The sequence below is a fragment of the Nycticebus coucang genome, chromosome 18 (genome assembly GCF_027406575.1).
Source record: "Nycticebus coucang isolate mNycCou1 chromosome 18, mNycCou1.pri, whole genome shotgun sequence".
Classification (NCBI taxonomy): domain Eukaryota; kingdom Metazoa; phylum Chordata; class Mammalia; order Primates; family Lorisidae; genus Nycticebus; species Nycticebus coucang.
The window spans coordinates 80263804-80287591 of NC_069797.1; the positions used below are offsets into that span (position 1 = coordinate 80263804).

General features: G+C 50.6%; 1 protein-coding gene across 1 annotated transcript in view; it reads left to right on the forward strand.

Moving 5' to 3' along the window:
- The window catches only part of TBCD (tubulin folding cofactor D), a 149673-nt gene that overhangs the window by 115948 nt on the left and 9937 nt on the right, over positions 1-23788 (forward strand). Inside the window, exons 22-34 of the mRNA XM_053569262.1 lie at positions 537-559; positions 2757-2788; positions 10150-10212; positions 11415-11491; positions 13157-13238; positions 14167-14285; positions 15767-15858; positions 16429-16566; positions 17401-17484; positions 18225-18383; positions 18470-18608; positions 19973-20094; positions 22070-22147. Coding sequence (XP_053425237.1) covers positions 537-559; positions 2757-2788; positions 10150-10212; positions 11415-11491; positions 13157-13238; positions 14167-14285; positions 15767-15858; positions 16429-16566; positions 17401-17484; positions 18225-18383; positions 18470-18608; positions 19973-20094; positions 22070-22147 — 1208 coding nt within the window. The remainder of the gene's footprint in view (positions 1-536; positions 560-2756; positions 2789-10149; positions 10213-11414; positions 11492-13156; positions 13239-14166; positions 14286-15766; positions 15859-16428; positions 16567-17400; positions 17485-18224; positions 18384-18469; positions 18609-19972; positions 20095-22069; positions 22148-23788) is intronic.

Here is a 23788-nt window from a genome sequence, read left to right on the forward strand (position 1 = left end):
TCTGTAAAAATAGGTAGTAACAATCTACTTCCTTGAGTTTTTGTGAGAATTGAAGGATATATTTAAAGAATTTAGTAGAATTTTTTGGTAAAGTGTGAATATTCAGTAAATTTTAGTGGTGATGATAACCAGATGCTACCGTTTAGTTGATGTTGTGAAGGGCGTTTAAGTTACTTCCAAAAAAAGAAAAGAAACTGAGTCCTGTTTCCACATTTGTTTTCTGCCCAGGAGCCATCTGTGGGGAGGGCTCCTAATCTGAGCTTGGGGCTGACTGGCACAGTCCTGGCGACGTCCCACCCCTCCTTCCCTTCTAGGTGCCTTGATCTTCCCCCTCAGGACCTTCTGGGCCCATTGAGGGGCTGAGTGAGGTGCCAGGCGCGGTGGTGGGGAGTGGGCCGCCCCACGCCCTGGGTGGTCAGTTTTGCTATTTTCTCTTTGTTCTTAGTTTGATGCTTGCTCCTATTGTGGACATACTGTGTTACTTTAAAAAGTCAAATTAAATGAATAACTAATAACTTACACTTCTTTACTTTTAGCTTTGTGACCGCCAGTTGTACAGGTAAGCTTTACAGAGCCACAGCTCTTGTTTTATGCTCTGGTGGAAAGAGGTGCTGCCAGCGCTAACACCTCCAGCAGCCGAGCTGCAGGGCGGGACCCACCGGCCGGCGGTGCTAGCATTGCTGAGAAACTGGTGTCTATCTTTGAGCTTGGCATTCAAGGGCTGGAGGGTCCAACCCAGCTGATGTTTTTAAGCTTTGTGGAGGTTTTCTTGACAGGTAGTAATATTCGCTTGTGTAGATGTGGTTTGGGTTTGGTGACAGTGGTGGCTGTGGCGCCCACACAGACAGTGGCCACCCCGAGCTGCTCCTGGCCCTGCAGTTCTGGTCTGCTCTGCTGCCTTCCCTCTTACAGGATTTCCTGTGGGTGGAATGACATAATATGCGCCTTTCAGGTCTGGTTTCTCTCACTGAGCATGACTTTCAGACGTATCCAAGTTGGGTTCATTACAGTCTGTGCCTCTTTATTGCCAACCTGTGATCTGTACTATGTTGTGTCCTGAGGTGTGCCTGTGGCTCTTTGTGGATATCGGCACGTGGGTCTCAGTGGCCAGGAGGTGCGTCTCCACAACTGACAGCTGCTGCTACCTGGCCAGCACCCGGAGCCCCAAACCTGAGCGTCTCTGTGGGTGTCTTGGTGCCACTGTCACTTCTCCAAGTGCCTGGTGCTGCTGGACATCTTTGTGTGCTGACTGGACATTTCTGGTGAAGTGACTTCACAGCTTTAGCTCGTTAAAATATTTTTTTGTCTCAGCCGGGCGCTGTGGCTTGCGCCTATAATCCCAGCACTCTGGGAGGCTGAGGCAGGCAGATTGCTTGAGCTCAGGAGTTCAAGACCAGCCTGAGCAATAGCGAGAGCCCCGTCTCTAAAAAAAGAGTAGCTGGGCATTGTGGCAGGTGCCTGTAGTCCCAGCTACTGGGGAGGCTGAAGCAAGAGAATTGCTTGAGCCCAAGAGTTTGAGATTGCTCTGAGCTGTGATGCTACGGCACTGTGCAGAGGGCGACAAAGTGAAACTCTGTCTCAAAAAAAAAAAAAAAAAAAAAAAAAAAAAAATTTTTTTTTTGTTTTGTTTTGTTTATCATCTGCTTCTGAGCCATCAGTGCCCTTTGTCTGGCCTGGGATTTATCAGTGTTTCCCTTTTACCCTGTGGCTTTTTCTTTTTTTCTGGGTGGCTTTTTTAATGTAACTGGTGTGGGTTGGTGATCCCTGTGCCATCTCTACCTTGGAGGAGGAAGCCTGCCCTCCTGCCTTTATGCTGCCATTTAGGACTCATGTCCCCACGTCCCCACTCCTCTGCTGCAGTTTCCAGTCACCTTGGCCTGGCTTGGCTTCCGTTTCCCTCATCAATGTGGCTCCCGCGGGTCCTGGGGCTGAATCCTGCCCTCCATCTGCCAGATTCTGAGTGGAAGTTTCCTGTCTTACCCAGTTTCTGGTTGAGGCAGGAGGACAAATCCAGATCTTCTTACTCCGGCCCAAAAGCCAAAGTCTCGTCAATGAACTTGTTATCTGATTAGAGTATTTCTCACTCCTGTGGCCACTAGTTTCCTGTCGTCAGCCTCAGATATGGAGTGGGTCTCCAGAATGGGCAGAGAGAGCCCGCGGCGGATCCCCCTGGGCTCAGGGTGCCGTCCTCTTTGTGCCTCAAGTCGCTTCTATAAGAGTGGGACCTGGGCGGCACCTGTGGCTCAGTGGGCAGGGTGTTGGCCCTATATACCAAGGGTGGTGGGTTCAAACCCGGCCCCGGCCAAACTGCAAACAAAAAATAGCCAGGCATTGTGGTGGGCTCCTGTAGTCCCAGCTACTTGGGAGGCTGAGACAAGAGAATCGCCTAAGTCCGGGAGTTTGAGGTTGCTGTGAGCTGTGACACCAAGACACTCTACCAAGGGCAACAAAGTGAGATTCTGTCTCTTAAAAAACAAAAAAAAAAGAGTGGGACCACCTGATGGGGATGCTTAGCGCCAGTGAGTCACAACGCCCACCAGGACAACCCCAGTTAGGACAGAGGACCCTGGAAGATGGTTATAGTACACTTTTTCATTTCTTTTGAGGTAGTTTATACCTTCAGTAACAAATTCGGATAATAAACATTTTGATAGGTTTTGGAGCATGAAGTTACGTCTGGTTCTGGGTTGAGGGTGTTTCATGTTGTTTTACATGTTAAGAGATTTTAATTCTGAGTATTTCTGTTACTCTTTCAGGGGTCTTGGAGGAGAGCTTATGCGACAAGCAGGTGGGTCTGAAGGCCAAGGCTGCAGCGCTCCAGGCCATCCCACCATCCCTCTCGTGCTGTGAAGGCCGGGGCTGGGTGGTCTGCTGAGGATTCCGAGCAGGCCGGCCCATCCATTCCAACACAGCTTTGTACATTGTCCTAAACTGAGATGGTCCCACCTAACAGATGTCCAGGTGTCCTGAGGCCATTCTAACCCTGCGGGGTGGCCAGGGTGCCTTTCACATGTGCATTGCTGTGCCAAGACCAGTCCTGGCCCTGCAGTGCCTGTGTGGAGAACCCCTCTTTAGCTGGGCGTGTTAAGCAGGTTAAGACATGCTGGGTGCACCCCTGCCATGCCAGTCTCGACCAGTGCAGGGAATGGTCAGTGCTGTCCATGCTGTTCTCTGTGTTGGTCTATAGGCCAGGCACTAGCTGGGAGGTTGCTCTCCCACCTTCTGCAACACGACTCAGGGGAGTTCGCATCTCAGCCTGTGTGGGGCTGGGAGGCTACAAACTCAGGGATTTAGGTTCTGCATTTTGAGAGGGCCCTGTGAGGCCTGGGCAATGGTAAGGAGTGTTCAGGGTCAGGGTATGGGCGGACAGGGCACAGGCAGTCAGCTGTGGGGGGTGGGGAAGGTGAGGGCGTGTGACCAGGTGCTCCCGGGGTTGGGGTCACCACGTTGCTCAATGTGTGCATCAGATCACACAGGTGGGGGCTGTGGAGCTGGCAGTTGGGACTCAAAAGGTAGCACCATACGGGCAAGCGTATGTGTCCTGTGCTGACAGGGGCCCCCTGGGAGGCAGACGGGGGTGGGGTGACACCATGCTCAGAGGTGCCAGGGGACACCTGTGCGAAGTGCAGGGGAGGGCCTAACCAGCAAGGCACATGTGTGTCACTGACCTCAGCAGCCCCTCCAAGTGATTCTCTGTAAGAATTTGAGGAGGACACATTTCCACAGTGTTGAAATAAATGCCTGACTTCAGGTCCCCAGACATTTGTGGTGCATACCTCGGTCCAGAGTTCCTAGGGCCCTAGGAGCCTAGGTTGGCCTTGCTGTGGGATCAAGCTGCCCTACATTTGCGGGGCAACTTTCCAGAAAGTCTGTCCTCTCAGGACCTGCCCTGCCTGAGACCATGCAGGTGTTTGGGCTTAATGTAAAGGGAGCGAGTTGGTGCTTCTTGGTTGCTGCCCCATACTGAGCCCACCCGCCTCCCTTGCCATGCTTCACCCTGCTATGGGGTTGAGGTTGAAGGGCTTCCGGGCAGGAGCTTTAGAGAAACTATCACCTAGACTAAATATTTCCTGGACCCAGTTCTGGGAGCCCCGGCCAGGGAGGGAGGGACACAAGAGCCCCTTGTGTTTCCTGTCCACACCTCTCTCCTCAGACCTGGTGGGGACTTTGCCTGAGGCTGGCAGCTGTCTGCCTCTAGGCAGGTCCAGAGGGACTTCTCTGCCTAGAGCCACCAGCTTGCCTTTCTGTTGGTGTCAACTCAGTATCCTCATGGGTTTGACAGGTGTCACTGGAAAATGAATTGCAGAAGCTTGAACCAGTTTCTGGCAGAGCTGCTGGCTCTGCGCGATCATTTAGGCCTAGATTGGTAGTAGGTTTGGACGTGGACCTGGTCACTATTCCTTGGATGCCCCTGGAGCACAAATTCCAGACACACTCTTTGTAGCATGGCCCTTGGGGCCCCAGATGCCTCCTCTCTCTTAGTGGGATTAGGGCTCTACCCCAAGCAGCATTTACAGTTCGTGATCCGTCACCTATTTCTGGAATCAGTAGCTTGTCTGGCGTGGGGCTGGGTGTTGGGGTCCTAGGGGAGCCTGCTCTCTGTAGGTCCCTATGCATGGCCAGTGCTCAAGGCAGCAGCTGGGGGTTCACACAACCTTCACACTCTGCCCTCCCCATCCAGGGTCTCTTTTGTGCTGCCTTTGGTGTTTGACCCTTGAACAGAGGGAGGGCTCCCAGGCCCAGGGCCTCACTGAGATGTGTTTCATGGGGCTGGGCTCAGGCATACACGCTGCAAGGCAGCCTGCTCCTTTCCTTACACGTGCAGCTCCCATGCAGTCAGGCAGCTTCTCCTGAATGACGTGGCTGCCTGGCCTGTGTGTTCATCACACAGAGGACTGTCATGAGCTGCCAAGCCTCCCCATGTTTGTGGAACAACTTTCCAGAAAGTCTGTCCCCTCAGGACACCTGCCCTGGGTGAGACCATGCAGGTGTTTGGGCTTGATGTGAAGGGGTGAGTCGGTGTTTCTTCTTGGTTGCTACCCCATGCTGGGCCCACCCCCATCTCTGCCAAAGTATTGCTGGTGCCAGAGTAGCCGTGAGATGGGAAAATGAGAATTTGCCAGAGATTGTTAAAAACACCTTGCTAAAACAGGGCACACCCACCCTCTTCTTCTACCAGAAGGGCCACCCCTCACTGCTGCTCTCTGGAGTCTGGGACAGTTCTCTCCTCATGCCAGAAACGAGGTGGAAAACCAGAGTATTGTCTGCCACATATTGGAGACAAAACCAGAGTATTGTCTGCCACAGGCGTGTGGAGGACTATCACACAGTGGGCACATCAGGTGCTAACTGGCTGCTTCGTGGGGCCTCCCCTGCCCCACCAGTTTCTTCCCTTCTGACATGGCCTTTGTGTCATGCCATTTGATTTATATGTGTGTGTATATGTGTGTGTATATATATATATATATATATTTTTTTTTTTTTTAATTAAAACAGAGCTGTGCACATTAATGCAATCATGGGGCACTATGCACTGGTTTTATATACAATTTGAAATATTTTCATCAAACTGGTTAACATAGCCTTCCTGGCATTTTCTTACTTATTATGTTAGACATTTATATTCTACATTTAGTAAGTTTCACATGTACCCTTGTAAGATGCCCCATAGGTGTGGTCCCACCAATTAACCTCCCTCCTCCCAGCCTCCCTCCTCCCATCCCTTCCTCCTTTCCCCATATTCTTAGGTTATAATTGGGTTATAGCTTTCATATGAAAGCTATAAATTAGTTTCATAGCAGGGTTGAGTACATTGGGTACTTTTTCTTCCATTCTTGAGATACTTTGCTAAGAAGAATATGTTCCAGCTCCATCCATGTAAACATGAAAGAGGTGAAGTCTCCATCTTTCTTTGATTTGTATATATTTTTAAATCACATAAGACATTACTGTGTCTTACCTAGTCAAAATTAGTTTCAATTTACTCACATATATTCTTTGTTTTCTCTTTTTATTCCTTTCTGCATTTCTGACCTTCCAAGGGGGTCATTTTCCTTTTGCTGAAAGAACAGACACTCCTTATTGTTTTCTGTAGTGTCTATCTGTTGACAGTTATCTCTGACAAATTTGTCTGAAGATGTCTTTTTTTACTTGAAGGTTATTTTTGCTGGGATAGGACTTTAATTTGGCATATGTGAGTTTAGTCACTTTTTAGCACATTAAAGATAGTATTCTGTAGTCTTCTGGATTTATTCCCTTTTTTGCTGAGAAGTTACTCTCTTAAAGACAACCTGTTAATTTTTCCTGGCTGCTTATGAGATTTTATCTTTACTGTGGTTTCTAGCTGATTTACCACGACCTATCTAGAATGAGTTGTTTTTTTGTATCTTACTTGGGGTTCTTGGGCTTATACTGGTTTCATGATCTATAGCTTTTATGGATTTTTTTGGTCACTGTGGAAATGTTCTTAGCCAGTTTCTTTTCCATATGCCGCCCTTCTGTTCTGCTGTGCTCTTGGGACCTAGTAGTCCGTGGGAGAGAACTCCATTCTTTGTCCATTCTTTGTCTCCCACTTTCTTTTCGCCTCTCTCTCTACCTCTGATTCAGTTTGGACATTTCTAATTCTCTTATCACCTGTGTCTCATCTGCTATTAATCCCATCCTTGAATTCTTAATTTTAGTGTTTTTTAATCTTTCAGAACTTTTATTCATTTATATGTTTTCCTTATCCTTGTCCTAGTTTTCAACTGTTTCTTTTACCTCCTTGAACATATTAAATACAGTTTAAAATCTTTGTCCAACAATATTATCTGGAGCTTCTGTGGTTCAGTTGCTAAAGTATATTGTATATGAAAAACTATAGAAATATCCTGGAGCCTGGGAGTGTTCTTCACTCCCAGAGAGACTTTGTTTGCTCTTGGTGGAGGTCAGCGTGCCCACGGTCTGGAATCACCTCCACCCAAGAGGCTTCAGCCTGTCAATGTGCACTGATGCTCATTTCTAGGTATGGTTCTTTGGGTTCTCAGCCCACAGAGAGGGGCTTTGCCTGTTTTCCCCATGACAGCCCTGCACACCCATGTTCTGTCCCACTAGCCAGAGTCTTAGACATTCCAGGGGTCCTGGGTATCTGCACCTTCTCCGGAATCAGCAGGAGTCGCCCGCAGGAGCCCTAACCCTGGCTCCACAGCTTCCAGGCCTCTCACAAATCCTGTTAACTCCCCAGTGACTTCAGGCACATTTGTTTTTGATTGTGTGGTTTTTAAGAAATGTTGTCTTACTGGAGGATTGCTCTGAATTACCTGATCTGTTAATTTCTTAAAACTGCCCCCCAGATTGTCTTAGTTCTTGTTTTGAAATAATTATAGACTCACAGGAAGTTACAAAACTAGTGACATAGCCCCAAACCCCTTAGTTGCAGCTCCCGGGGGGCTGCCATGGAATAAGTGGTTTTCTAGAGCTAGGACATGACTTTGCCACCATGCTGTTGGGCAGACTTCAGGCCCATCAGCTTCTCATGCTCGTGTGTGCGTGGAGTGTTTGTGTCCTGTGCCATGCAGCTCTGTAACCAACACCACAGCCAGAGGCGACCCTGCTTCCTCCACAGACACCCGCTGCCCTTCGTCTCTGCACCCTGGCCCTGGCCGACTGCACTCTCTGTGCATGTCTGTCCTGTCTAGAACGTTCTGTGATGACTGTGGTCTCTGCACTCCTGAGGTGGACGTCTCCATAAGCATAATCCCGAGACTGGTCCAGGTTATCCTCATAAAAGGAGTTAACAGTTCACTCCTTTTTATCCCGTTCCCTGTCGGAGGAGGGGGTGACACTCCCCTGGAGTGTTTGCTGCTCTCCTGCCATTGTGAGCCCACCTGGACACTGTGTGTGCAGTTTCCATGGGAACATGCCTTTTCTTCTCTCTGGACAATGCCCACTTCATTGTGGAGGCATATGCCTTGTTTTATAAGAAACCCCAGATTATTTCCAGCGTGGCTGTACCATTTTATATTCCAACAAGCAGCGTGTGAGAGTTCCCCCTTCTCTGTATCCTTGCTAACATCTTGAATTTTTACTGTTTTTAATTTTAGCCATGCTGATAATCACAGAGTGACTGCTCATTGTGGATTTAATTTGCATTTCCCTATTGGCTAGTGATGTGGAAAATCTTTTCATGTGCTGGCTTTTTTTTTTGATAAAATGCATTTAAGGTTCATATATAAGGTAAGGCTCAGAAAATTATTTTAAAAATAGAACTTGTATTTTCCAGGTCTTAAAACACACCATAAAACTGCTCTACTCAGAATAGCAAAAGGAACCCAGAAGTAGGTTCTGACGTAAATGCACGTGGGGTATGATCTATGAAAGAAAGGTGACTCCTTGTGGAGAAAGCACAATTGTATCTAAGACTAAATAAATGTTATTTACTCAAAACTTAAGTATAAAAAATATAACGATAAAAATGTTTAAAGAAATTTTAGGAGACATAGGATAATGTTTGTCTCTTTAAAAATCTTAATTTGGGCGCGGTGCCTGTGGCTCAGTGAGTAGGGCGCCCGCCCCATATACCAAGAGTGGCCGGTTCAAACCCAGCCCCACCCAAACTGCAACAACAACAACAACAACAAAAAATCGCCAGTGTTGTGGTGGGCACCTGTAGTTCAGCTACTCGGGAAGCTAAGGCAAGAGAATCGTCTAAGCCCAAGAGCTGGACATTGCTGTGAGCTGTGAGGCCAAGGCACTCTGCCGAGGGCGACAAAGTCAGACTCTTGTCTCTAAAAACAAAAAACAATAATAATAACAAAAAATCTTAATTTGGAAATTTACAACTTTGCACAAAAGTACAGGGAAATAAGAAGCCCCTAGATGTGTCCCCAGCCCCACGGGCACAAGCGTGTCTGCCCCTGGGCACGTGCCCTTGTCCTTCACCCAGTGTTGGAGCAGACTCGGATCTCCAGGATTCCCTCTGTTTCTAACTGGCTTTCTGTGTTGCTTTCTTTTTCTTCTGTTTTTACTCTTTGCTTGTAATCACTAACAGAATTAACAGTAGTTTTATAAACTAGAAACAAGCAAGAAAAGGTAGCTAGGCTTTTCTGTCTGTGGAAGAGTATGCCATGTATGAGATGGTGGACAAAATACAGACGCAGAGAAAACCCCTGTCCTGTTGTGAGATAAAAAGTTGTGTGTAGGACACAAAGCCTTTGTAAAATTGTTCCTCACTCCCCCTCACTTTTTGTTACCAAAAAGGTAACAATCTAGTAGGAAAATGGGCAAACAGCATTATATGGGTGTTTACCTGACAGCAAACCCACAAGGCCTGTGAGCAGGGAGCCCAAGCAGGCAGGGACACGATCAGTATGGTGGGGAGCAGACACTTTGCACCTTTGGCTGGGCCACCGCTGGTGCTGACAGAGTGAGGTGCGGCCCTCTCCTGGATGTGAGCTGCTCCGGCCCTTCCAGTCTGCCTGCCAGCGGCATCTGCTGCGAGTAACAGCACCTCTGTGATATCGGTCCTGCTGCGCTTCCCTGGGCATCTGTAGCCCAGAGTGTGTACAGGCTGGGCAGGCGACCTTGTAGCTAAGCTCTACTCGTGGTCACCTTGTTTGCAGTGACAAGACATGGAAATTTTAGTTCATCAGAAGTATCGAATCAATTGTTTCATATCTATGTTGTAAAACACCACACAATTATGCCGTGTTGAGATTTCTATAGTTGGTTGCACTATAGACAGGGTGGCAGCTGGGGGGAGTGCCAAGCGGGGCAGAGCGCACTTCTGGTCATGAAGAGTAAGTGTTACGAGCCAAGGAGAAGGCTGGGTGTCATTTTCAGTTGGGAGCATATGAGGTGATGCTGTCACTTGGGCCCCTGAGTGACAGGGACCCTCCTGCAAGAGCTCCTTGCAGGGCCAGCGGGATCTCTGACATGCACTCAGGTCCTGGTGCTTCTCTGCACCTGCCCAGCTCTGGGCTTACTTTCAGGCCCTCAGCTGAGGAGTGTGCAGGCTGGATAGGAGGCTCTGGGCTATTTCCAGTGCTGGTCAGTGAGGCCAGGAGGTGGGGCCGGTGCTGGCTGTGCACATTCCAGAATACCTGAGGTCAAAGTACTGTGATGGGCACTTTTGGAAAACTAATCTTGCATTTATGCTTTTTGTTTCCCTAGTGTGCATTTTAATAGAAAACTTGTCACTTTCCAAAATGCCCTTTAAAGGTGACACCATAATTGGTAAGTGCTTTTATTCTTCCTGACTCACATAATAGAGTTTTCTGTTAAAACCACTTCTAATTAAAAAGTAAGTTGAGAGGTCAAGCATGCTGGTTCACACCTGTAATCCCAGCAATCTGGGAGGCTAAGGCAGGAGGATTCCTTGAGCTCAGGAGTTAGAGACCAACCTAAGCAAGACTGAGATCCTGTCTCTACTAAAAGTAGAAAAACTAGCCGGGTGTGGTGGTGGGCACCTGTAGTCCCAGCTACTTGGGAAGCTGAGACAGGAGGAGCCCAGGAGTCTGAGGTTGCTGTGAAGTGTGACACCACGGCACTCTACACAGGATGACAGAGTGAAATTGTCAAAAAACAAAAAATCTGAGCCACGAGCCTGTTAGGACTGATGATAAGCTTGTAGCGAAAAGCTCTTGCTGCCAGAATGCCTTGTCCGGAAGCTTCTGCTAGAGCCTGTTGTGGCTAAGGAGCATCAGCCATCCTCCCTGGCACAGAGAAGCCCCTTTCCCACCCCTTTGTGGTGCTCCGAGCTATGGGTCAGTCCTGTGTCCTGAGGGATGAACACAGGCCTTGTGGACCAGGAGGTATTAGTGGCAGCGCCTGTCTCTCTCTGCTTGCCTGGGAGAGCTACAGTAAGGAGGAGGTCCTGCAGACTCAGAAATTAGGACCCTTTTTTGTTTTCTTTAATAACACAGTCTTAGCATTTGTGGCCTGGTGTTTAGTTTGAGTTGAATATTTGAGTTTATACTGGTGGGAAGCCAAGGGCAGGTAGCTTGAGAGAAAGAGACAGGAAAAGGCTACTTGGGGTGGGACACAATTGTAAGAGGGACTTTAACAAATGCAATCAGTGTAACATGATTCTTTATACCCTTTTAATCATTTTTAATCCAAAACGATTAAAAAAAAAAGACTACTTGAAGCTTGCAGGTATAATAAAAGGACAAAAATCTCCCAAAATGTGATGTTTAAATCATTAGGTTTACAGACTAGTATTTTCCATTAGGGTTTCAATAACCAAAACAAGACTTTTTCCCTTTAAATTGAGAGGGCCTTTAGAATTTTATACGACCTGGAAAATGCTTAACTTTTGGTTTTCTGCAGATTCTTCCAAAAGTTACCATTTAAAAGTTAGCAGAAAACGTGTTTGTTGCTATTTTTAATTTCAACTAAATATTCTTAACTGGGTGAATTTTCTGTTTCTTCAACAGATGGTTGGCAGTGGCTGATAGACGACACTTTGAGAAGTCTCCATCTTATTTCAAGTCATTCTAGACAGCAAATCAAGGTGTGGTCACAGGACTAGCCCTGGTGCTGGGCTGTAGAGAGATGACACTGTTTCTCATGCCGTTTTCACCAGCCAGTGTGTGCATTGGAGTTCCTCTTACAAATGTTGTTGATGAATGCCGTAGTTTCATTCAGAATTCTAGGTGATACTGTCTGTGCAATTTATAGTCAGGAAACCTAGCAGAGCCACTGGAAATCAGAATGTCTGATTTTTTTTTTTTTTTTTTTTTTTTTTTGTGGTTTTTGGCCAGGGCTGGGTTTGAATCCACCACCTCTGGCATATGGGACCAGAGCCCTAGCCCTTTGAGCCACAGGTGCTGCCCGTGTCTGATTTTTTTTATTACTGTTCTGGCTTTACTCACTTTGAAACATTTTCCCTATACACTGATAGTAACTCTTTGCTCAGGGGAATTGTGCACACTGTTGAGTTGTGGGATTTGCGGTTTGGGACTTCACGTGTGCTCAGATGTGGGTGACAAAGCTGCACCCAGACTCTCTGCCTGAGCCCCCGATGCTGGTTGCTTTGTACCAGTGTAAGTGTGCTGTGTGTCCCCCCGGCCCTCCACCTTCCGCTCCTGGGGACCTGGGGATCAGGTGGCTTTTGGACTAGCAAAGCTAGTCCTGCTATACAGATAATAACATGTGATCAAGACCGACTAGGGCTCCATCCTGAGAAAGAAAAGCAGAAGATAGATTTAGGGCCTTTCGGATTCTCTCACATCCTTTGTCTTAGGACTTCTACTGGGTTAATGGAGGTGTCTTTAATTTCCTTGTGGTATTTTCCTTAGTAACTCTGTCACCCTGCAGGACCCACATACATTCTTACAGTTGAGTCTGAGTGGGTCTTGATCAATGACTCACAACTTTTTTTCTAAAAAACACCCATAAAGAACTCACCAGCAGTGACGGCTTGCTTCTCTGGCTGGTGCAAGTGAGGGCTCAGTGGAGTGTGGCACCCTATGCTCACCACTGCCTGCCCCGCCCCATCTCCAAGATTTGGGCGTCCTGGCTTTGGGGACCAGGAGGAAGAACCTGGTACTCCAGTGTCTGCTCTTTCCTGACTGTGTAGTCTCGAAAGGTTTCGGGTTCCTCCTCTGTAAATGCCAGGGGTGGAATTCATGGGGATGACATGGACCCCTTTGCAGGGGGCCTTGGGACCATATAGTGCAGCCTCATCCTGTCTTGTGTGGCTCCTGGTGGCCTTCAGGGTTGGTCCTGGGTCTCACACTGTGTGGCCTGGTCATCCCTGCCCAACAACCCTTCTGTTCCTGGTGCCCCAGGCCCCCACCTGTCTCTGAATGCAGCTATGCCAGTGGGGCCTGGAGCCCTTGCCCACACTGCTCTGGGTGTACAGTGCACATTTCTTTCCTTCATGACTGTTGCTGGGAAAGGAAAAAAATGCTCCATTTTGTTCACTGTTCCATATCATAAGGCATGGAATTTGCATTGTTTGGAAGAAATAATCAAGTTCTCTATTCAGCTTCTCAGTCGCAGAGAATCATTGAAGTGATAAATGTTATCTGACAGATGATGAGTAGACACATTTTAGATTTTGTGTTTTTAAATCTAATTGCTGTCCTAGACTTCAGAATGATCATGGCTTCTGTGGCTGAGAGGCCTCGGCAAGCAGAATGTTTGTGCAGTCATAGCCCTGGCTCTGTTTCAGGATGCGGCCGTTACAGCTGTGGCCGCGCTCTGCGGCGAGTACTACCCACAGGAGCCGGGGCAGGCGGCCCCCATAGGGCATGGTGAGTGGTGCGGGTTCTAGCAAGGGCAGGATCCGGTGAGGTAGAGGGGTCTGGGTGTGCAGGATGCTGGTGGATTTCATTTTGGTATTTTGTTCTCAGTTCTGTTACTTGCACCTTGGCTGCTCGAGAACTTTTTTTCACCTCCAAGCAGGTTGCTTCTCTGGGACGTGTCACTGTGGTGACTACGTCCCGACAGCTTGCCCATACGTAGGAGTGGCTCGTGGCTCTTAGTGGTTTTAGCCATATTTTCTTTCTTTCTTTCTTTCTTTTTTTTTTTTTTTTTTTGAGATGGGGTCTTGCTCTGTTGCCCAGGCTGGAATGTAATGGTATGATCACAGTTCACTGCTGCCTGGAACTCCTGGCCTCATGTAATCCTCCTGTTTTAGCCCCCCAAGTAGCTGGGACTGCAGGTGCCCACCACCATGCTGAGCTAGTTTTTCTATTTTTTAGGGGAGATGGGGTCTCGCTCTTGCTCAGGCTGGTCTTGAACTCCTGAGCTCAAGGGATCCTCCATCGTCAGCCTCCCATGTAGCTGTTGTGCTCAGCAGCTCTGCTGCCGGATGCCCTGTGTCCAGCACAGAGCTGTGTCTGCTCTGTCTCCGATGGAACACTCTCATTTGTGAGGAAGACATTGTTTCATAATAAGCATTCATGTTCTTAGTGAATAAAAAGGAGAATCACCCTCTTGAATTTAAGAATGAAACCATGTAGTTAAAATTGCTTATGGAAACCTTAAAACCACCTTATAAAAATTCTTTTTTATATTTATTTTGAAGAATACCACTTTGGGACTGTATCCACTGTGGAAACTCGAAGCAGCCCTCTCTCCTTTCTTCTGATGTCCTTGCTTGTGTTTGGAAGTTCACATGGCATGTGGGGAGCATGGTGGCAGCCTGGCCCTTGTCCTCAGGCTCTCCCCTTCCTCCAGGGGGACTGGTTGAGCAGTACCTCGCTGAGCTCCGGAGCCCTGAAGAAATGACTCGGTGCGGCTTCTCCTCAGCCTTGGGTGCCCTCCCCGGCTTCCTCTTGAAGGGCAGGCTCCAGCAGGTGGGCCTTGGTGTAGGGTGGGCATGGGCCGAGGGGCATAAGGAATCCACCAGGCATCTTCGGTTGGGAAGGAATTCCTGGAAACCAGCCGTGAGAGGGAGCAGGGGTGCCAGAGTTGTGTGGCTGCCAGGCACCTGGCCAAACTGCTGGTAGAAGGACGGCGTTGGAGGAAGTTCTGCCATACCCTGGAAGGTGCTGTTTGCAGAATTGGTTGCTCTCGCGATGAGAACATGTTTGCTTCCTCCGTCTCAGCCGCCTCCAGGTGTTATCCCCAGACCCTCCTGGCTGTGAGCAGGCCCCACCCCTCCACCCCACATTAGCACTGAGGGAGCTGCTATGGAGTTGCTATGTGTCTGTCTCACCTATGGCGACAGGGCCACCCCTCCCAGGTGTTCTGCCTGGCCTAGGACAGATAGCTTCTGGTATCTACTCTCTGGGCAGTGGTTGCTGGGCTTCAAGCACAGCTGGGCAGAGCTTGCTGCACAGAGACACCCCATCCACCCCTGTGTGCTGAGGTCTGAAGAGCCCACCCCACGGGCTTACTGGGCAGCTGGTCCAGCCCCTGCCGTCTGCAGTGTCCAGTAGGGAGAGATGGTCCCTCTGCCCATCTTTTGTTGAACTGAAAGGTGGGGGATTGTTTTTGGCCTCTTACCAAGAATGGGGCTTGTCCTGTGTCCTGGGGCCCCTCAGGCCTCATCCCAGAGGGGCACATCACCCACTGCTTCTCCCTTGAGCCCTGCTCTCCTCCTGCCTCCCTTTCTTACCTTCCTGACCCCGTGTTGTATGCTAAGACAGCAGTCCCAAGTCCTCCTATCCCTGGCTTGTCTCTCTCCAGGGTAGTGATACCCCATCGCCTCTAACACCCTGCCTTTGTCCTGAGCCCACCCAGGGTCATAGTGATGTGGGTGGTGCCTTGCTCAGTGCATCCTTGGGCCCTATAGACTGCTCCCCTGCTGCCCCACCAGCTTTAGTCCATGGAGCTCTCATCCCACCCTTCACTGTCCGTCTTGGTCCTGCCAACCTCCCCACCAGGCATTCCTGCTGCTGCTGGACCTGGCGGGCGCTGAGCCAGGCCCTGGCCATGCTCTGCCTTGGGCCACCTATTTTCTACAGTCCCCAGGCAGTGGCTCCAGGTAGACTGTCAGGTGCTGGGTGGGCCCCTCTACCAGTGAGACCCCCTTGCCACTGCCATGCTGGGGTCTGTGCATGTGAAGTGGAGGTCCCCATAAAGTAGTTGTTAGGACTAAACTATCACTTTAGAAACAGATGGAACTGTTAGGGTGCAGCAGTCTCATTTGTCTTTCTGTCCCAGGATGAGGCAGGAGCCAGTGTCTGCCTGTGCGTCACTCTGGTCACACTGGGTGTGGCACCACTGAGCTGCCTAGGAGCCCGTCCTGAGGGCCTCATCTCTGGTCTGTGTGCACAAGGGCACGCTTGTCTTAGAGCTGACATCCTGCTGCTGAATCTTCACTGCGTTTCAGGTGCTAGAGGGTTTGGCAGCTGTTACCCGCGCTTCTCCTGAGGACCTGAGCTTCGCTGAGTCCAGGAGAGATGCCGTGAAGGCCATCGCCAGGTGAACCGCACCAGTTCCTCCCTGAGGTTGAGGCTCAAAAGCCAGTGGCCAGCACTGATGGAGGCTCTGGGGCTTTGTCAGAGGCCTGGTCACAAAGCCAATGGTCAACCTGTCCAGGCCTGGCTTCCAGCCCCCACCCCCTGTTTTCATCTCCAGCTCTGCTCATTAACGGTTTCATGTAGTCAGAACTGTAATTAGAGTGTCAGCCCCATAGTGAGATCACTACTTTACTTCATGAAACTGGCCCCTTTGAAGTTGGCAAGGGGGGGACAATGCTGCCAGGTGGTTGTGGGGTAAGCTCTGCCTATGGGCGGCATTTGGACTGTGTACCCTGCATAGGGAGGCATAGGTGGGGCCCATGTGCCCTCTGTCCCTGTGTCAGCATCAATCACTTTCTCGTCAGGGAAAGGAAGGACCAGCCACAAACAGCCTCTTTTACACGTCGAGGTGGCAGCATGTGACTTCAGAGAAAGGAACACTGGGCTCTGAGTCTCTTCTTGGGGCCCCTGGTCTGCCCTGAGAGTGTGACGTGAAGGCCTTGCTGCTCATCGCACATGTTTTAAATCTAAGGATATGCCAGACTGTGGGAGTGAAAGCAGGGGCCCCGGACGAGGCCGTGTGCAAGGAGCATGTTGGCCAGCTATATGGCACTCTGCTGGGCTGCGTGGACGACTACACCACAGACAGCAGAGGGGACGTGGGCGCCTGGTAAGGAGCAGCCAACATCACTTGTTCCCAGTGAGAACCATTTATTCAGTGAAAACCAGAAAGCCCTAAGTTTTGTTGTAGGGAGCGATCTTAACAGATGTGTATGCTGTGTTTCAAAGGTTTGTAGGAAAGTTACCCGTTCTCTGTCTTGGTGGCATTTGTTACAAGGTTTTGCTGGGGCTCATCCAGTCTGTCTGCAGCGGTTAAACATGAACTGTTTGACAGTGTGAGAGAGTGAGTGAGCGTGTGTGCCTTGATGTCCCACTGAAGCAAGTCTGAGTCACCTCTGAAACTTACCTATGCAGGGAGTCTTGGAGCTCAGCTCACAGGTGGCGGGTGGGTCTCCCTATGTGTATTTTCTTTTGTTTTTTTATTGAGACAGTCTCAAGCTATTGCCCTGGGTAGATGCTGTGGTGTCACAGCTCACAGCAACCTCCAACTCCTGGGCTTATGCCATTCTCTTGCCTCAGCCTCCCAAGTAGCTGGGACTAAAGGTGCCTGCTACAACGCCCAGCTATTTTTTGGTTGTAGGTGTCATTGTTTGGCAGGCCCGGGCCGGATTCGGACCCCGCCAGCTCTGGTGTATGTGGCCGGCGCCATAGCTGCTTGAGCCACAGATGCCAAGCCCCCATGTGCCATTTTCACAGTGCATTGTGGGCCCCCGGGCCTTTTCTTCCTGGCAGTCAATGAGTCTCAGAGTAGAGCCCACATGGGCTCCAGGAAGGTTAGTCACAGGCATTGCACTCACAGGGCCCTGGCCACCATGGATGCAGGGACCAAGGTGGGGAATCCCCATCCTGGGCTGAGTTTCTCTGCGTCTTTTCATCCCCACAGGGTCCGAGAGGCCGCGATGACCAGTCTGATGGATCTGACACTTCTGCTGGGACGGAGCCAGCCTGAGCTGATCGAGGCCCACATGTGAGTGTCCCATGGCACAGCTGTGCTCTCTAGCCCAGGAGGGGCAGCTGCGCACTTGCTGAGCTGGGAAGGTGGGCTAGCACTCAGTGGGGCTTGTGCCCTCTGCCCCAGTGAGCCTCTTAGGCTCCTTACCCCCTGTTCAGGCCCTTCCTCCTGCCCCCAGGCCCAGGCCACACTCCCCTGCCCCCTGCAGTGCTCAGGGTTGGGGCAGGGGTGACCTCTCTGTGTGGGGCTTGGGACAGGCTGAGCTGTCACTTGCTCAGTTCCCTGGCCCTAGGGCTGCCTTTGGGTGCCACCTCTGCTTCATCTCCCTGGCCTTGCTGTAAGGGACACTCGCTCTGTGGGGATTCCTGGCCCTGTTTCCTTAGGACTTCTTTCTTCCCCATGCCACACTTTCTTTCTTGCCCATTTCTTCCCTCTGCCTAGCTCCATCATCTTCCTTACTATCCTCTGTCCCCACTACAGTCCCACTTGGCTGTCCTACCTCTGCCCAGAGACCCCACTGATCTATATTTAACAGGGGTTTGTTGCACATGTGTTGGGTCAGGCTTCTGGAATGTCGAGTGGGCGGAATGTGGTCCACTCGGGGCCTGATACCCTGTCAGCTGTGGAATATAGAATAAGTGGAATATAAGATACCACTTGAGGTCATGGTAGGGCCAGGCTGATGGTGCTGAGGTGACTGTGTGTCCTGTGTTTGGGCTGAACCGTCAGTTCCAACCACGTGCCCTGGTTTACAGCTGCGAGCAGGTCATGTGCCACGTAGCCCAGCAGGCCAGTGAGAAGATCGACAGGCTCCGCGCTCACGCTGCCAGCGTGTTCCTGACACTCCTGCACCAGGACAGTCCCCCCATCCCCCATATACCCCACCGCAGAGAGCTGGAGCAGCTCCTCCCCAGGTGTGTTCATGTGTGGCCTCCCCGTGCCTTGCCCCTCTGGCCATGGTGAGTGTGTAGGGAACCTGAGTGTTCACTTTCTCTCTCAGGTCTGACATTGCCTCTGTGAGCTGGAACGTACCGTCCCAGGCCTTCCCTCGCATCACCCAGCTCCTGGGGCTGCCCACCTACCGTTACCACGTCCTGCTGGGGCTGGTTGTGTCTGTGGGCGGCTTGACAGAGTCAACGGTGAGGGAGCCCTGCCCGGTGGGGTGGGGGCCCAGGAGCCCATGGGGCTGGGCTCTGGGGAGCATCTGGCTTGGGCCTGAGTGGCTGGTGGTGCATTGAGTCTGCTGGAGGCAGAATCAGCATCTTCAATGGGCTCGGTGGGGGCCTAGGAGGCGGGTGGGGATCTCTGCTTCACTGCCAAGGCTGACTGGGTTCTTCTGCCTTTCGGGGATTTGCAGTAAGACCTGCACCTCAAGCTGCCTTTGTATTCATGTGAAGCCCTGGGCATCTGGGAGGCATACCGGTTATTTTTACTGTAGTGGGAGTGGTTAATTTTCCTTAAACTTTCTCTTTGGAAGGTTCTGACAAAGGCCCACACCCATAGGGGCGTTGACAGTGACCTTCCATGTGCCCGGTGTGTGTGTCCTGCCACATGACACTGTGGCTGTATACACTGTGATTTGGGCGTTGGAGGGGGGTGGCAGGTATTTTAAAGCTCATTCCAGAAGTTGTGTGATTTGTCCTGTTGGTACTTCCTGCGTCTCTACAGGCTTTCCTAAAGTCTGACCACAGCACTTGGACCATACTTGGGTCTCCTTGGTTGTGTCAAGTCTGTGTCAGAACAAGGGGGGCGGGGGGGAGGCGGGCCCTGGCTACACCTGGCCAGCACGCCCAGGGTCCGACATTTCTTGACTCCCACCTCCTCTTACAAGCTTCTTGTGCCATTTGTTTATTTAGAACTGTGCTGCTTTGGCCTGTGTGTGTCCTGCCTCCTGGAGGTGGCTGGTGCTTTGCTGTGTCCACCCTGTGTTCCTGTGAGCCACCACCTTTGCTTAATGGCTGGTCAGGGGCTTCCTGGGCCAACTCTGGGCTGGTCCCCGCAACCATCCCTCCTCCTTGCCTTCCATCCTTGTGGTGGCAGAACTGGTGGGCAGCCCTGTGCTTATGGATTTCTGTCTTTGCTCAGAGAGACTGTGGCCCTCCACTTGGGGCCAGGTGCCTGCAGGGTCCAGTCCTTCAGGGCCCATCTCTGAGCCCACACGCGGGAGCAGCCTCAGCCTTCAGGTGTCTTTGGCACCTGGGAGCCCAGGTTGAGCCAAGCAGCTCCAGGGTCTCCTGATGCCTTGTCACTCTCGGCGCCTGCGTCTTGGGCCAACCTCCTCTTGGGGCAGCAGCAGCTATGTCTGGCACACATGTGATAGCCTGTAAGAGCTTAGGTTGTGGGCAGTGCTGCTACTTTGGGTGTTGGCTCTATGGGAAGCTAGGACCTGCCTCCACCTTCACTGAAGATCTCTCATCTGTAGTTCAGGGTCATCTCAGCTCTCATTAGATGTTTGGGAGCAGTGAAGGTGGGTCCTAGCCTCACTGGCTACATGGCCCTGCAGGTCAGGCACTCCACCCAGAGCCTCCTTGGGTACATGAAGGGGATCCAGAGTGACCCACAGGCCCTGGAGGGCTTCAGCGGGACCCTCCTGCAAGTCTTTGAGGACAACCTTCTCAATGACAGGTGAGTGGCCTTGGCTGGGGGTGTGGCTCTGGGTCTGCAGGGTGGGACTCCCACCCCTGGCTCCACCTTGGCCAGAGAATGACCTAATGACCAGTGCAAGCTGCAAACCAATGCGGAGTAGAACAAGGCCTGTCTGCGGGAGGGTGGCGGGATTCCTCTGGGGATACGTACACTGACAGGCACCACAGTGCTGGGCAAAGTGATATATAGGATTCATTTCCTAAAGTTTTTGGTTCTGGCTCTTTGGGTAACTGCTTTTACACAGAGGTGGAGTGTGAGACCCTGTGAGCCTCGGCCTCTGAACCACGCACCCCCTCCCACAACTGAGTCGCTTATTCCTGGCACACATGTGAGTGGATGAGGCTTCAGCCAAGGTGCCCCCACTTGGGGCCTTGTCAGCATCTTGCCTCAGGACACACAGAGCAAACTCAAACTCAGCCCTGCTGTGCCGGTAGCCCCAGCTACGGGGAGCTGAGGCGGGAGTATGCTGAACCTGGGACCTGGAGGCTGCAGGAGCTGCAATGGTGCTGCTGCCCTCCAGCCTGGGAGACAGTCTCCATCTTAAAAAAAAATTGCAGCTGCATAGCTTTATTTTGGACTCTGCTATTGCCTTGATGTATTTTCTTATCTTTGTACTAGAACCACATTGTTTTGAACGCTTTAGCTTAACTATATTTAGTTTCAGGTGGGTACGAGGAGGGCACAGACCATTAGGTTGTGTGACTTACACATGGCAGCTTAAAGTCTGAGCTCTGGTTGTCTCCCATACCCAGAGTGCCCACGTGCCCATGTATCAGCATCTCCCCAGCTCCCTTGTTGAATTGGAGATTTTCTCCCATGTGGGTCTGTGATTGTTCATCTCCTAGTTTCAAATTAGTTTTTGAGCACATGTGATGCTTGTTTTTCCAATCTTATGATACTTTATTTAGGAGAATGTTGTCCAGATCCATCCAGGTTGTTACCAAGGATGTAAAATTTCTATCTTTTCTTTAGTGCTGAATAGTCCTTGGCACGTGGACCAAAGCTTATTAGTCTGCTCATGCGTGAGGAGCACCGGGGTTGTTTGCACATCTTTGTGATTGTGAACTGAGCTGCTGTGTACCCGTGATGTTACTTATTTTTTATTATTTTTTTTGTAGAGACAGAGTCTCACCTTATCGCCCTCGGTAGAGTGCCGTGGCATCACACAGCTCACAGCAACCTCCAAATCCTTGGGCTTAGGCGATTCTCTTGACTCAGCCTCCCAAGTAGCTGGGACTACAGGTGCTATTTTTTTTGTTGCAGTTTGGCTGGGGCTGGGTTTGAACCTGCCACCCTCGGCATATGGGGCCGGCGCCCTACCCGCTGAGCCACAGGCGCTGCCCGATGTTACTTATTTTTGAGACAGAGTCTCACTCTGGGTAGAATGCCGTGATATCACAGCTCACAGCAACCTCAAACTCTTAAGCTCAAGTGATTCTTTTGCCTCAGCCTTCCAAGTAGCTGGGACAACAGGTGCCTGCTACAACACCCAGCTATTTTTAGAGATGGGGTCTTGCTCTTGCTCAGGCTGGTCCGGAATTCCTGAGCTCAAGCAATCTACTTGCCTCAGTTTCTCAGACTGCTCAGGCATGACCACCGCATCCAGCCATGGAGGATAAAATTTAAAATAAAGATGAATTCAAAGACTTAATGGCTCAGGGTGAGAGAGACCTGAGATGAGTTTACAACCCTTTCCTCCTGCCTCCCAGAGTGCTGGGATTACAGGTGTGAGCTGCCACACTGACCCTACCATGATGTTTTAATTAAGTGCTGTTAGCCTTCTGCTCTGCTCCTCTTTCCATAGTGTTTTGTCTTTTCTTGATCTGTTACATTTCCACCTGAATTATAAAATTGGTTTGTCAGTTTCCACAGCCTGTTGTGCCCGGGTTTTGGTTGGGATTGTGCTGGCCAGAGCTGTTGTCAGATACCTAGGTCTCATGTTCCTTCTCCCTAGGGTGTCTGTGCCGCTGCTGAGGACGCTGGACAAGATGCTCGCTGACAGCTGTTTCGAGGCCTTCGCAGTGGAGGAGGAGTGAGGCTCTGCTTATTCATTGCTGCTTTTCTGGTTAATCCTAAATAGCGCACACTTTAAAGAAAAAGTAATCCCACCCAGACATAAGAATCTCCGGGAGAATTCTCAGGGCATTCAGGGTCAGTTCTGACACACGTTGTCACTCCCAAAAAGGCCGGAAGGCAAGCCTGCTGTGCACCTGCCCTGCAGGTTGTGTGTGTGTGTCCCAGATGTCCCCTGCCCAGGGGCTGCTGTGGGGCCAGTTCTTATAGCTGCTGCAGCCGGGCTGGCCAAAACTAGGAACAGTGGCACATTGCAGGGGCTGGGCTGGGACGCAGGCGCTTCCTTAGCTTCTTGGTCAGCTGTGGCCACCTTGGAGATGTCATGTGACTGCCCTATTGTGGTGCTGGGTGGTCTTGGTGATTGGTTGAGGGCCTGTGCTATTACTTCTAACCTGTTGGGTGGGTTGACTGTCTCCCATGCAAGGTCTATGCTCAGGGCTGGTGTGAGCAGTGCCAGGCTTTCTGGTGGCTCCTCCCCATCCTCAGCAGAGTCCCTGCACTCAGGTGCTGCTTGGGAGGCCCAGGGACACTCCACCCTCACCCCACAGGCCTCTGGAGCTTCTTTAGGAGCCTTCTTTCTGGGCTCTGTAACTCTATCTTTAGCAGGTGCTGTGGAGACCTTTTAACCTCTCAGCACCCAGGGTTTTACCCTTGAGGTTTGCAAATATGTCACTGCCTGATTGCTTACACTGGTGTCAGGATGTTGAGGGGGCAGGGTCCATTAAGATCTGTGGATCTGGCAGCCACTGAATGAAGAAAAATAGAAACTACTAGAGACAAAGAGATAACACAGAATTTTCAAAAGTTGGGAACACAGGGCGGCACCTGTGGCTCAGTTGGTAAGGCGCCGGCCCCATATACCGAGGGTGGCTGGTTCAAACCCGGCCCCGGCCTAACTGCAACCAAAAAATAGCCGGGCGTTGTGGCGGGCGCCTGTAGTCCCAGCTACTCGGGAGGCTGAGGCAAGAGAATCGCTTAAGCCCAGGAGTTGGAGGTTGCTGTGAGCTGTGTGAGGCCACGGCACTCTACCGAGGGCCATAAAGTGAGACCCTGTCTCTACAAAAAGAAAAAAAAAAAAGTTGGGAACATAGGGGACCAATTTGTGGGGTTCTGACAGTGGCCCCAAGTGTCAGTTCCACTTAGCTTTTATTGAGGGCTATTTGCTCATTAGCTCAGAGGGTAAGCTGAGGAAGGGAACAAAGATGCCAGCAGTTTCTCTGAGTGAGCATATTAGCTACTGTTGTTTCTATGATCATTAACTTTTAAGAGTCTGGGCAGCCTTGAAAAAACCAGAACCTGAGCCTTGTGTGGGGGCAGCCACCTGTCTGTGGTCACACACACAGATCCCTAAGGGGTGTTAATACCTGCTAGTTCACTGCAGAGTAAAACACCACTGGTGTCAATCTATTCTGAAGAATTGGTGGAAAATTTTCCTTTCATCACCATCAGAGGGGCTTCCTCTGTGATAAGGGATATAAGCCCTTCTACTCATATTTCAGGGCTCGAGCTGTTCCCTTGATCTCTGCCCCAACCAAATACAAATCTCCACAATGGGTATTTGCTTTGACTGTTAACTGGGCAGGGGTCTGCCTAGTTAATG